The following is an 11,497-nucleotide window of genomic DNA, read 5'->3' as shown; positions in this document are numbered from 1 at the left end:
TATGGGCCACTCCTGTGTCCTTCCTCGCTCCGTACTGCGTCCTCCAACTACGGCCCCGCCCCACCTCTCCCCCCTGCGTCCTCATACTACGGTCCGCTCCAGCTCCATGCTGCGTCCTCAAACTATGGGCCGCTCCTGCGTCCTCCCTGCTCCGCCTTCAGTCTGAGACCCCCACGCCTACCCTTGCCCCTGCTTTCAGAGTTTTCATCTGCAGTCTTCTTTAATTTCTTTTTTTTGTGCTTTGGGTTTTTTAAATTTTTTTTGCTTTTTTTGTTTTTTGCTTTTTTTGTATTTTGTCTATTCTTAATTTTTTTTGCTTTTTGTTTTTAAATTTTTTTTTACATTTTGCTTTTTGTTGTTTTTTTTTAATTTTCTCGCTGCTTCTTCTGACTTCTTTAATCATTCAGCAGCCGATCTTCCTCATGATCTAGAATTGCACTTTTCCAATGCCGGGTCCCATCATCTATTATGGTGGTAGACCCTTTTTCCATGTCCGTGCGTTCATCGCAGTTTTCTTTGTTCTCTTTAATCCCACTTTTCTTAGATTTCTTTCCGAAGATTCTTCTAAAGAATCTTATCAATTTGCTTCCTTTTTCCTTCTTCCTTTGCGGGATTTCATAAAAAGTGCAGAGGTTTCCTGCGAAGCTCACTTGCTTCACATTGTTTTTGTCCTCTGCACCTTCACTTTTCTCCATTCTTTCTTCTTCACTTATCCCGCTGCTTTCCGATCTTTTCCGTTCCTCTCCCTCACTGTTAGAGCCGTCACTGCTTCTAGGTTGCTCCTCGGCAGTGTTTTCACTGCTTAAGGAACTCCCCATAGCAGTTTCATAACTCTCTTCAGTGAGTTCTTCTTCTTTCCCTTCTTCTCTCTTCATTTCAAATATTAGGGCCTGCATATTGTCTATGACCCCTAATATTTCATCAATTCTGTCCTACAAGTAAAGCAAAGAATAAATAAAATCATCAGGCCAATAATTTTTACATTTCTAATTTCATACAAAAAAGTAGTTGTATTTTAAGATAAATAAGTCCATTTATACCATTTAAGAAAGCTGACCTACTGCAACAATTCAGAATTTGGGAATAACTGGCCTTTGTTCTATACAGTAAATACAGGGTGAGGCTCTGCACAAGTGTTGGGAGGTGGTGCATTATTACATTATTGTAATCTTTTTCATAGTAAAACAGTATAAAACTATCTATACCTTGCTATCATTTCTATGTTCATCGGAGAGGAATACTGATATTGTGAGACTAAGGATATTATTCAATTTCTGCTTATGATCCTGTGAGTACCCACCTAACTGGGGATTGGAACCACTGGGGTGAAAATGATTTCTGTTGTTTAACTACAACTTGCGTGCAGAACATTATTAAGGGGCTTCCCGTATAACTTATTGTTACCGTTAGAGTTTACAGTATTGCACTATTAGTGTTTCATGCGCTTCCCTCTGGATATTCACATACGTAACCAACATGGTGAAGACCCGGTAAATAAAGGAAGCTGCATTTGAACATTGAACCATTTGGGTGCTCAGCTCTCTTGATATATCATATATTTATATACAGTATATAGAATTCTTTAGTGGAACACAGAGTATATTTATTATTTACATACCTCTACATGAGCCAGCGAATCGATCCAGGCTTCCCGGATCTCCTCCAGCTGCTCAATGTAGTTTCCTTCTATTTCTGGAGAAAAAGAAAAATATTTGTGAGATATGTTCTGCTTTACATAAACGATAACTCAAACCTTGTGATTAAATTGAAAAGGTGCCGAAAGGTTGTTGAAGTAAAAGTTTAGTGCTATTACAGGGGAAATATGTCTAATTGTTTAATCCTGCTTAAATATATATGTATATATAACTGGAAGCTGCCATGCTGATTGCTTCTTACTTGTTTTTAATCTTGTTCTTATTCTTTCAACAAACACTGCCTTCCAGTGATTAAATTGCCATAAAAACAAGCAAAATATTTATTTTTCTATATCCATAATTGGCCCCTATACTGTCCTTAGAGGATAATCCATAGTACATTATTAAATGGTTATAGAGTTCCAAACTGTGTGTGTGTAGGTACATAGGAGTTAGCTTATGAAATATCTATTAAGGGAATATCGAAATAATTTAATTATTACCTTTCAATTCTCGATCCATTTCACTCCTGAATTGTCCAATGACAACTTCAAACTCGTCCAGCTTTTTCTGCTGAAATATAGATATTTATATGATTAGTGAATTCAGGTTAAATGTAGACATTTCACTTCAAACTAATTCACTTTAAATTGAAATGCAGTCAGACCAACTACTGGGGGGCATCTGAGTTTCTTTAACTGTTACATTAGCTGATTCATTATTTTGATTAACATCTGCATACACATACTTCTAATAAGCTAATACTACAGATACTTCTAATAAGCTAATACTACACATACTTCTAATAAGCTAATACTACAGATACTTCTAATAAGCTAATACTACACATACTTCTAATAAGCTAATACTACAGATACTTCTAATAAGCTAATACTACACATACTTCTAATAAGCTAATACTACAGATACTTCTAATAAGCTAATACTACAGATACTTCTAATAAGCTAATACTACAGATACTTCTAATAAGCTAATACTACACATACTTCTAATAAGCTAATACTACACATACTTCTAATAAGCTAATACTACAGATACTTCTAATAAGCTAATACTACACATACTTCTAATAAGCTAATACTACAGATACTTCTAATAAGCTAATACTACACATACTTCTAATAAGCTAATACTACAGATACTTCTAATAAGCTAATACTACAGATACTTCTAATAAGCTAATACTACAGATACTTCTAATAAGCTAATACTACAGATACTTCTAATAAGCTAATACTACACATACTTCTAATAAGCTAATACTACAGATACTTCTAATAAGCTAATACTACACATACTTCTAATAAGCTAATACTACAGATACTTCTAATAAGCTAATACTACAGATACTTCTAATAAGCTAATACTACAGATGCTTATAATAAGCTTGATTACAGTTAAGGAGTGGGAAATAAATTCATAAAAACCGCCAATAAACAATGCATTTTGCATATTTTTCAGCAGTTTCATGATTTTTTTGCTGAAGCAAAATGGGACAGATTGGCTCGTCACTATTCCCCAGAGTTTATATTAGAGGATTTATTGGATTGTAGAATCTGCATACAGATCGCTCTGACATTCTCCATTTTGGTTAAAAATGTCATATAAGCTTCATCTCATGGAATCCTACATGTAGAGACAGATTGCTGAGGGATTGTGACAATAACTTTGTAAATGATTTTGTTTAGAAAGTCTCTTTCCATGAGATTTATGTTATATTAAATGTTTATTTTGATGAAAGTTCCCCATAAATTAAATATTTTAATATCCTTACCGTTTTCCTGCATGGCAGGCAACAAAAAAGTCTGGAACACATCTTTTTAAAAAACTGCGGTATCTTAGGTTTTTTTATCCGATGACAAGCTCGTCTTCGCACTCTGATGGGAGGAACCAAATGTGGCTGAGCCTGAGTGTGTGTGTTCTACAGCTAAACAGTGACCATTGTGACATCATCACATTGTGATGATGTCATAATGGCTCTGGCGTTTACACTGTGGAATACACTCAGCCTTAGAATGTCGTTACTATGGAAACCTATTGCACACATACCTACAGAGAGTTTCAATGCTCTAAATTGCAGTTAAATGGTAACTGTCATGAAAACAAAAGTGTAATACAGGCTTCATTTCATGAAGGTTTCCATGTTGAGACAGATTGCTGAGAGGGGGATAGCAAAGAGCCATTTTTAAAATGACTTTGTTTAGAAAGCTTTATTAGATTACATGTAAAACTATACTTAATAGTTCCCCAGAAATTAAATACTTGTTTAATACTTGTTAAAACTTACCTCTCTTCCAGCCTCTGACTTTATTATAATATACAATCGATATCAAATGTCAGTAACAAAAAATATTAAATACTCATGAAGTGTAAACTTTAACACAAAAAATAATAAAGAATCAGTTACTGGGTCAGGAGTGAGTTTTATAGTGATCGCTGATGCACAAATATCCAAATACAACATCCAGTATCAGGGCTGCCATCTGGGGGGGAGGGGCAGTTGTGCTGGGCCTGGTGAGATCTGCATATGAATTTGGGCCCAATTGTATTATTAAAGTTATGAAAATTGCACAAGTTACCTATAAGGTTACATTAAACTTACACACGTTGCCTAGAAACTTAATGTAACTTAATAAATAGGAGCTTACAATGAAGCATCAATGAATGAAACAACTTAGGCTGATGTCAGACAGGGCATATTCTCAGGAAGCTGAAAACGCTTGCCGAGTATACGCCCCGCTACTGGAAATGCGTCCTACCTGTGCCTGCACCCGAATGAATGAGATACGCTCAGGTGCAGGCACATGTAGCCGAAATACGCATAAAAACGTGAGAGAATGCAAAGTCTGGCGGTTTTATGCGTATTTCGGCTACATGTGCCTGCACCTGAGCGTCTCTCATTCATTCGGGTGCAGGCACAGGTTGGACGCATTTACAGAAGCGGGGCGTATTCTCTGTAAGTGTTTTTCGGCTTGCCGAGAATACACCACATCTGACATCAGCTTTAAGGTAAATTCCGCATTCCCCCCAATGAAATGACTGACTAAATATCACATTAACTGTTTTATTAACTGTTTATCTGAACTGCTTGTTACAGAGTATGGCAGTTTATATTTCGATCTATTTACTGAATTATATAAGCTATTAACTTCATGAACTTTCCAGCAGTTGAAGGATTGGTTATTGGGCCCCACAGCAAGATTATTGGGCCCCTAGACTTACTTCTAGACAATTTATGTAATTCATGCAGAAACTTGCAAAGGTTGAAAGAAATGTACTTAAGTTACTTATCAAGCAATGAGAGTACAGAGCAGCATGACAGGGGCCGGTAGGGGGGTAGGGTCTAACTTGGGCAAGCTCCACTGAGCCCCAAATCAACTGACTGACTTATTAGCAAATTAATCATTTTTACTATATATATGAACTACTACTGACAAGTTATTGGCCCCCTAAATGAGGCAGGGAGGTGGGTAGGTTAAACTTAGGGAAAACTCCGCTGACCAAATGAACTGGCTGTTAATTAGCAATGGAACTATTTAATTGAACTGCTTATTATAGAGTAACATCAGCTGTTTATATTGAGATCTATTTACTCAATGATATGAGCATCTTCTACATGAACTTTCCAGCAGTGGAATGATCAGTATTGGCTCTTCACTTCCTGCTGTTCCAAATGTTGGCCCTACTTATTGGAACAATAGAAAGGTGCCCATGCATAAGTATGGCCCATCACATGGTATCCGTTGGGTTGGGCTGTGGGCCAATCAGTTAGAGTCCATTAATTGTTGGACCACGTATGCCTACCTTTAGATGATTTAAAATCTATTGTTGATTGGTTTGATACCTATATTAGTAAGTAAGCCCCCCCGGAGTTATTGTTACCAGCACTTTCAGTATGAAAGGAATTCAGTTGTGGTGATATGAAAAATGTACCAAGCTGCAAAAAAATTGACTCTGCTACTGAAAAATCAACACATTTACTGCATTTTTGGTTGGGTAAAGCCACGAAGAAATACATTTACACCCCAAACCATATTTTTTTGGAAAGAAAGTACGCATTTAAGCAAATCTGAAATGGGTAACCATGTCTTTCTACTCCAGTCTACTAACCCTTTACTAAAATTAGGGTTTTTAATGAAATACCTGAAAATTGCTTCAAAGCTTTCACTTTCTAGCATCTCATCTCCCACATTTATCCAGGGCTACACTTTGTGGCAATAACAGAACAGAGAGGATCAGAAGTTTCTCTGCAAATGACCCAATGCAGTTACAAAAATAACTAGGTTTCTTTTCAGAAAAAGCCAGTGATATAAAGGTGAATTTGTGTCGTATTTAGTTGCTTTGCAGCGCACCAGTCACTAGATGGCACTGTTTAATCCATATTGCCTCTCACTCTCTTGTCCAAATGCTGAGCTTTTTAATTTACCAAGAGCCTATAGTGTCCTAGAGCAGTACCCATCATTTTTTCAAAATTGCTCCTGTACAGTCAATTATCCCCCAATACTGAGTTTAAGAAGTCAATGTCCTGGTTTTTCCTGGGCAATGTTTGTATACGTAAAAATAGGGATTTGCGAGCTAGCATGAAGGGTAAGAATAGGATAAGGATAAGGAGAGAATTAATGAAGGTTACCCAAGCTTTCAATGTACTTTTTGTTTGCCAAGGTCAGTCACATTAACAACAAGGTAGCAGTTTAAATTAAATGTTGCATAGAGAAGAAATGATTTATTTATATATTGTAACTAAATTGTTTAATCATTGATTCACTGATTCCTAGGAGCTGGCAATCTAATTTCCATAGAAGACACATTATTAAGGGATACTAAGACAAATTCAGGGAGCACATCCAAGTCTCAGACAGATAGTATCCTGGTTGCAGTGCTCACACTGTGCCAATAAAGAGGCTTATAATACACACAAATATAAATAATACAATAGATGGTGATGATGATGATCTTCATATTTAAGTGAATTATATGCAGGGTCAGACTGGCTGAAGAGAGTGCCAGAGAAACATTTGGTGGGTGCAGACCCTAATGTGCCCCAGCCTAGGAGATTTCCCACCAGCCTGTCTTTATTTCCATTGTAGGCCTGTATGAAAAAATGTAATTTGAAATGCTTTACACACATACTACTTTAGTGAAGTATGCAGCTAATAATAATAATAAATAATAATAGCAGCGTGGTAATAGAACTGCATGAATTACACTAGTGATCCCCGACCAGTAGCTCACAAGCAAAATGTTACTCACCAACCCCCGGATGTTGCTTCCAGTGGCCTCAAAGTATGTGCTTCTTTTTGCATTCATGGCTTTTGGGCAAGTTTTAGTTGCAAAAGAAACAATTGTCCTTACATAGTTACATAAGGGTTGAAAAAAGACCAGAGTCCATCAAGTTCAACCCTTCCAAGTAAACCCAGCACACAGCCTCCTCTAGGCTTCCAGTCCACATAGGGGATAACAAATAGCCAATTTGGCACCCCTAGGAACTTGTTTTTATGCTTCTTGTTGCTCCCAAACTCTTTTTACATTTGAATGTGGCTAACAAGTTAAAAACGTTGGAGACCTCTGAATTACACTATAATCACTAAGGGTACACAGGGCTCTTTTAGCCAAAAACCAAGGCATTACAGTGCCCAAAAAATCCTCCTCTGCAAGTCTGATGATTGTAATGTAAGTCTACATGGGCGGCTGTTTTGGGTGCTCTAAGAAAAAACTTTTGTACTGTGTGTAATTACCCTATGGGCATGTACAAACAAGCATTTCTTGGTCTATTTGGGCAGCTCTGGGGTTGAACAAATTGTAATAGTGTGGGGACTTGAAGTACATGTGTCAGACATGGCTAGACAGGTCTTTTTGTGCATCTGGTGCATGAACTTGTGATCTCCATGTGGTTGGTGGCACTGCAGGTCCTGCAGCTGCTGTACACTAAATGCATGGTCAAATCCATTATATATATATATATATATAGTTAATGAATGGTAATAAAATTATGATATCATGAAAATGCATCAGTGGACTCTTGGGAATGCTGAGAACCAATATATTGGACGGCCACATCCGACTCTATAATACTCCAGCTAGACAGGCCTCTAGTTGGCTATACATGCCCAGATATTGTATTTTGCCTATAGTACCGCCGCTCCCAATACGCAGAGTACGCAGTCTGCGTAGGGCACCAACTCCCAGGGGGGCACCACACCAGCTGCTCAAAAAAATCATTTTTTTATATTATAACATACCCCCCCAACACTGTCCCGCCGGTTTCTATAGCGCATCCCGCTGTCCCGGATAGTTCAATCAATGTCCCACATTTCCTGGACATTCATTGAACTATCAAGCACATCGGGATGCGCTGGCTGTACCCGCGACGTCGGCTTCTTCTGCTGCTCTGCAACTTGTGCGGCGGTGACAGGCCCTTTTATAAGGTTGCGCCCCATGGTACGCGTGACGTCATACGCATGGGGCGCAACCTTATAAAAAGGCCTGTCGCTGCCTCAAAAGGAGCAGAGCTGCAGAAGAAGGAGCGGCTGTGTACGGGTAACGGCGGGGGTTACTGTGTAAGGGGGGGCTACTTCCGTAATATTTGGGGGTGGGGGCACAAAAGTAAATTTCTGCTTAGGGCACCCATTTGGCCAGCAGTGGCCCTGTTTGCCTAGCTTTGACTATGCTGCCCGACCATCTAGGCATGTATGTCCAGCCAAATGGCCCCTCCAACAAATAATTCTATGATCCTTGTGGTTTAATGATTATTGGCCCTGAAAGAAAATGAAGAAAGTGAAGAGAAGCTGCATCTTTGTGTCACTTAGATGGTTAAGGAATAGGAATCCAGTTTTCTCTGCTCCAACCATTGAAGTAGAAGAAGCTATTGTATTGTATGGGAAGCAAAAGGGGTTTCTATGTATATAGAAACCAAGAGCCAGTGCAGAGTATGTGATACTGTTCTATTCAGTAACAGGTACACAGCATGGGCAAACAGAACTGCTGGGACAATGCGTTGCCAGCAACAAAAACGTTAAAGGGCCCATTTAACAACGCAGGCAGATTTTTAAAATTCATTTTATATCATTTTCAGAAGTGTCAAGTGCAATGTCATTAACCTGTGCAGGGCCTTAGATGATCAACCTGCAGGCCTCTGAGTGTTATGAAACATGTCCCAGCATGTCCTGACAGCCTGTGCCTGCAAGGGGTGCTGGGAAATGTAGTGCTAAACCAATAAAGAAGGAATCCACTCCTTCCCTCCCGAGAGGCTTATTTAAGATGCAAACGTAGAAGAAAGCAGTGTGTGTACTCAGTACAGCTCTGCAGTGCAGCGGCGTCAGCGAGGCTAAAGAGTGCAGTAGTCGTGCTGGTTAAGATCTGTGCCAATCAATAATGAGCCTGACTGTGCAAAAGGCAAAGAAAGGGAACCCAGTAATCCCATGTGAAGAATGCACAGATAGCTGGATGCTGAGCCTGTCAGTGCAAACTATAGATAAAGCAGAAAGTTCTTCAGAAAATGTTATGTGTTGTGTTTCTGCTGCCTGGAGAATGTATATTGCAATCATTTTAATGCATATGGATAATGCAGACAAAAGGATATTCATTGTGAGGCTTCTGCAGAAACATTTATATCCATATCAAGGGCACTATTAGCCTGCACCTCTGGCGGAGGAAACCATATTCTCAAGATAGGTGCCTTTTAGGGCTAAACTCCACCGGAGATTTTGATCAGATTCAGTGGGTCCGATTTTACCTGATCTTGTCATGCAACAGCACCCAACCCAACCAAATCTGATCTCCATAAGCTGTAATGTAAAGTTGGATCAGATCAAGTCTGATGGAATGTTCTGTTTCTGCATCTACATCAGACACCATCAGACTTTATCTTGTCGGATGAAAACGCAACATAGAGCGTTCGTATCCCACAGGCGTGTTGTGTCGATGGCAAATCTTTAGGGAAGGGGTATTTGGTAAGATCCTGCTGTCAGACATGGCTGTATATTGATGATGACCAGATTTATGCAGTGAATTGGATCTATTGTTTATTCACATGGCCAGAAGTCTACAATCTGACCTTAATTGAAAAAAGACATCCAAGAAGTGTTCCCCTGAAGTATTTATAGGGATGTATACCGGTGAGATCCCAGAAGGGATCGTTCAGATCTATAGATCTCCTAGGAGCAGGCCAAGGTCTTAAAGGGGCGCTTTAGAAACAAAGGCAAATTGTGCTTTGAAAGATGGGATTTACAGTACACAAACTATTTTGGGGGCCTATTAAATAATGTTTCAAATGGCTAAATCTGTTGGATTCTGTATACAAAACTATAAAAAGTGTAATGCATTCTACCCTCACTGCATGTCCAATTGCGTGTTTATTTTGTAGATCGGGGCAGTGCAACTTGGGGCCCACGGGCCAGATGTGGTTGTCCAAAGGATTGGTATGGCCCGCAGTCAGGCTCCGTAGACTTATACAATATATGACATCATTATTTTAATTAAATACGGCCCCAAACATGCTGTATGAGATATAACTGGCCCACTACATAGCACAGCAAGTTTGGTTGTGTGCATCAAGTTCAGCCTATATATAACCTGCCTAACTGCTAATACAGTATGTAATATGTTGGACAGTACTGTTGTAGATAATTTGAAAATAATTTAATAAGCAGTAACCTCAGATTATAATAATTCGTATTTTTAAGATCTTGGATCTGTGTGGATTCTGATGCTGCAGTGCCATCACACACGGAGCCAGGCACACTGCTGTGGGGTAACAGGGCCGGCACAAAAACACTGGGTTGAATGAAGCAGTGTGATCTGCCACCTCCCCGTGCCTCACTGTAGGCTCACAGTCATGGGCACAAATATTGCCATCTGCAAGACAAGTTATTTTGTTGTATAAGTTGTTTGACAAAAACATGTTCCCATAATTCTCTATTAAGGGTACATTACTTGATAAAGATCTTAAAGGGAATTTTACTTTCAAAAATAAGTGTAAAATTGCCCTTCTGAGTGCCACTGCAAGTTTTCTAGTTTTCATGATATTAGCTGTTTTACACTGTTAATATTATGAATTTAAAACAACAGTGCCACCTGCTTTTAGTTGTCTGACAGGACACAGCCAGCGGACTGATCAGAGATACGTCAGATGACTCTTCACTGCTCACTAACTTAAGTTTCTGCCGAAATGCTGCATTCTACTCAAATTATTTTTTTTTAACATCAAATAGTTTTCACACTAATAAATTTCTTTAAAAATATTTAACTAAAATGTGCCTTCTATTCAGCAGGCTCCCATAGACCTTTCCAAAATTTGTTGTACTGTGTGGTTACACCACCACATAATTCCATAGGGTGCATTCAGTTCCACTGCTGCTTCAAGCCGAATCCATAGATCTGCAGAAGCACCCCGGCACACCAGCAATTGCCTTTAGCACATTTACATGTAGCCACAGCTTTCTGCAATTGCCGGTATGCCGGTGTGCTTCTTCCCTCTATGGAGGTGCACAAAAAAGGCAACTTTACTCCTTGGCCTCTATAGCACTGTGCCATGTGTCTTCATTAGAAATAGGCACAAAGGAAGTACAGGTATGGGATCTATTATCTGGAAACCCATTGTCCAGCAAGTTCTGAATCACTAGAAATGCCATGATCAACTTCATATTATATATAAGCAAATAATTCTATTTTTTTTTCAATAAATTCCTTTTTCTCTGTAATAATAAAACACTACCTTGTACTTGATCCCAACTAAGATATAATTACCCCTTATTGGGGGCAGAACAGCCCTATTGGGTTTATTTAATGGTTAAATGATTCCCTTTTCTCTGTAATAATAAAACACTACCTTGTACTTGATCCC

The 11,497-nt window shown here is 38.9% G+C and overlaps 1 protein-coding gene across 1 annotated transcript; it reads right to left on the bottom strand.

Annotated features, from left to right (window-relative positions):
- Positions 1 to 301: 301 nt before the first annotated feature.
- LOC101732743 lies at positions 302 to 3,576 on the bottom strand. The gene is made up of 4 exons (XM_031894732.1): positions 3,431 to 3,576; positions 2,138 to 2,207; positions 1,619 to 1,692; positions 302 to 932 (listed from the first exon to the last, which is right to left on the bottom strand). The coding sequence occupies exons 1-4, from the start codon at positions 3,470 to 3,472 to the stop codon at positions 396 to 398; spliced, it is 723 nt and encodes a 240-aa protein (XP_031750592.1). The 5' UTR covers positions 3,473 to 3,576; the 3' UTR covers positions 302 to 395.
- Between the last annotated feature and the right edge of the window lie 7,921 nt (positions 3,577 to 11,497).

This window comes from Xenopus tropicalis, chromosome 10, assembly GCF_000004195.4.
Source record: "Xenopus tropicalis strain Nigerian chromosome 10, UCB_Xtro_10.0, whole genome shotgun sequence".
Taxonomy (NCBI): domain Eukaryota; kingdom Metazoa; phylum Chordata; class Amphibia; order Anura; family Pipidae; genus Xenopus; species Xenopus tropicalis.
This window is presented reverse-complemented; position numbering and strand designations above follow the sequence as displayed.

Bases quoted from the DNA above. Each gene is read 5' to 3' on its own strand.
- LOC101732743 (XM_031894732.1), bottom strand. From the start codon at position 3,472: ATGTGTTCCAGACTTTTTTGTTGCCTGCCATGCAGGAAAACG. The intron at 2,208-3,430 runs GTAAGGATATTA...TCTATATTTCAG, and splicing joins GCCTGCCATGCAGGAAAACG to CAGAAAAAGCTGGACGAGTT. The intron at 933-1,618 runs GTATGTAAATAA...CTTTACTTGTAG, and splicing joins ATTCGCTGGCTCATGTAGAG to GACAGAATTGATGAAATATT.